The sequence below is a fragment of the Notothenia coriiceps genome, unplaced genomic scaffold, assembly GCF_000735185.1.
Source record: "Notothenia coriiceps isolate Sejong01 unplaced genomic scaffold, NC01 NC01_scaffold00027078, whole genome shotgun sequence".
In the NCBI taxonomy this organism is placed as follows: domain Eukaryota; kingdom Metazoa; phylum Chordata; class Actinopteri; order Perciformes; family Nototheniidae; genus Notothenia; species Notothenia coriiceps.
This window is the reverse complement of record NW_011359779.1, coordinates 1-2,894: the sequence shown is the minus strand read 5'-3', so window position 1 is coordinate 2,894 and position 2,894 is coordinate 1. Positions and strand designations below refer to the sequence as shown.

The following is a 2,894-nucleotide window of genomic DNA, read 5'->3' as shown; positions in this document are numbered from 1 at the left end:
TGGTGGTTTTGGACTCTGATGGAGGTGGTTTTGGACTCTGATGGAGGTTTTGGACTCTGATGGAGGTTTTGGACTCTGATTGAGGAGGTTTTGGACTCTGATGGTGGTTTTGGACTCTGATGGAGGTTTTGGACTCTGATGGAGGTTTTGGACTCTGTTTATCCGGAGGTGTTGATGTAGAGTTGACTCTTCAGGATGTAGTCGATGACGGGCTGATTCAGGTAATCCACAACATGGCCGTCTCCGTGCTGAAGGGCCAGTCTGAGGGGGGAGATGGTTTTAATACAGATGATTTTACACAACATGCTTTCTACCTTTTCCTCCAACTTTTACAGTGTTTTCACTAGAAAATAACACATTTGTTCATTAATTATTACGACTTTCTTTCCCCCAAATATTAATGCATTTTCTCAAAAATATGAAAACTCTTATTTTTTAAAAGACCAATTTTTCAGGAAATAGCTTAAAAATAATAATTTCTTTTATGGATATTATTATGACCATTTCTTCTCCATCTATTTGGCTTTTTTCACCCAAGACTTGAGTTTTTACTCCAAAAAGTACAGCTTTTCCCCAAAATATTACACATCTCCCCCCCACCCCCAGTTTTTGTGTTGGGTAAAATGTTTTTATTGTCAAATGAATATTTGCTTTATAAACTGTAGCTGCAATTAAAGTTATGAATCAGCTGTTTTCCTTCAGTGAAATAAAAACTTAAGACACCAAATGTTTTTACTCAAACTGAATAACCTGTAAATAAAGATGATTTTCCAACTCTGCAATAATGACCCTCTCTCTCTACTGAAGCTTTGGACAGCAGAGTAATAACTTCCTAACATCAACACCATCTCAGACGTTAAGCCCACCTGCTCTTGGTGGAGCTGACGATGGACATCGGGTGGCTGATTTCATCTTTCACCACCGTGATGTTGTCCTGAAACCAGAACACAGAGCAGATGAGATGCTGTTTCTAACGGGACACGATCAGCCTCAGGAGGAACCAGAACCAGAGATGAATACTGTGTTCACACCTAAAGACAGGAGGGTACTCACACTGCGGAGCGTTTTGGATTTGCAGTGTTTGGTTTCTGCAGCTTTTAGTAAACGCTGCGCACGCTTCCTCAAGGTGCTGAATGTTCTCTAAACGCTGCATGTGTTGTCAAGATGCTGAAGATGTTTCTTCAAGTGGAACATTTGGGTTTTTATATCTGCATCCTTTCTGAAGCTGCAGGGAGTTTGAATCTATCGACCTCCGTACGTTAGTCAGCATCACAGCCTCACAAAGCAGATAGCAGCACAAATGTGATAACTGTAAATCAGTTTTTGCATCTACAAGTCTACGTTTGACTTTGTGTAAGTCTCTCCCTGGACAGAGTTTCACTATAGCTCAGTTTTCAATGACCTGAAAGTGCTTGTATGGAATAGGCCTAACTTACGATAAACGGATAAAAACGATGCAGAAATAACTCCATCATGATTCTGATTCCTGATTCCTTAATGAATGAAGTGTAAACGGTGTTTCCTGTGTGCAGTGAGTGTGTGTGAATCACTGTTATTGACCTTGAACTTGCGCAGGATGGAGGAGTGGTTCATGATCTTCTCCGTGTCTGCTCCGTCACGAGGAACCACCACGATCCCAAAATCACCCACGATCACCTCCATCTGAAACCAGAGAGACTCACCACTCAGCAGATATCTGACAGAGATCTGACTCTACGTGCTGAAGCTTCTTTCTGTACGTTTCACTTTGTCAATCGCATCCAAATAACCTTTGATGTTCTTATAGAGCTGCAGGAATGAGTCCAAACATGACTCAGCATTTCATCACTTCCTGTCCCCTGGTCTGGAGGTCAATGGTTTCCTGAGTGTGATTTTGGCTGTTATCCTGAAATAAGGTCTGTGGTTAACAGAAGCTGAAGAGACTTTAACGCTTTGATCTACCTCATAAAATACGTCAGTAAATCCCCCACTGGAGGAGGATTTAAAAAGAGGTTAGTAACAAGTGTCTAAATGAGACGACTAAATGTCCTCAACCCCAACATTAGCCTCCTTTAGCTGTCATGTGACCGTGCTGTAGCTCCTCTATAGCCCAACATTAGCCACCTTTAGCTTAGCGATGGTGACGTGAAGTCATGTGACCGTGCTGTAGCTCCTCTATAGCCCAACATTAGCCACCTTTAGCTTAGCGATGGTGACGTGAAGTCATGTGACCGTGCTGTAGTTCCTTTATAGCCCAACATTAGCCACCTTTAGCTTAGCGATGGTGACGTGAAGTCATGTGACCGTGCTGTAGTTCCTTTATAGCCCAACTTTAGCCTCCTTTAGCTTAGCGGTGTTGACGTGAAGTCATGTGACCGTGCTGTAGTTCCTTTATAGCTTAATGTTAGCCACCTTTAGCTTAGCGATGGTGACGTGAAGTCATGTGACCGTGCTGTAGTTCCTCTATAGCCCAACATTAGCCTCCTTTAGCTTAGCGATGGTGACGTGAAGTCATGTGACCGTGCTGTAGTTCCTTTATAGCCCAACTTTAGCCTCCTTTAGCTTAGCGATGGTGACGTGAAGTCATGTGACCGTGCTGTAGTTCCTTTATAGCTTAATGTTAGCCACCTTTAGCTTAGCGATGGTGACGTGAAGTCATGTGACCGTGCTGTAGTTCCTTTATAGCCCAACATTAGCCACCTTTAGCTTAGCGGTGACCGTGCTGTAGTTCCTCTATAGCCCAACATTAGCCTCCTTTAGCTTAGCGATGGTGACGTGAAGTCATGTGACCGTGCTGTAGTTCCTTTATAGCCCACGTTAGCTTTTTACTTCAGAAATCATAAAGTGGTGTTAATATGTGGAGAACTCTAATGAACAAAACGTGTAAGTATCATAAACGTTGTGTAATATTTTCT

The 2,894-nt window shown here is 42.6% G+C and overlaps 1 protein-coding gene across 1 annotated transcript; it reads right to left on the bottom strand.

The window, feature by feature from the left end:
• Positions 1–134: 134 nt before the first annotated feature.
• Positions 135–1,681, bottom strand: nmnat2 (nicotinamide nucleotide adenylyltransferase 2). The gene is made up of 3 exons (XM_010785075.1): positions 1,561–1,681; positions 867–934; positions 135–261 (listed from the first exon to the last, which is right to left on the bottom strand). The coding sequence occupies exons 1-3, from the start codon at positions 1,660–1,662 to the stop codon at positions 159–161; spliced, it is 273 nt and encodes a 90-aa protein (XP_010783377.1). The 5' UTR covers positions 1,663–1,681; the 3' UTR covers positions 135–158.
• Between the last annotated feature and the right edge of the window lie 1,213 nt (positions 1,682–2,894).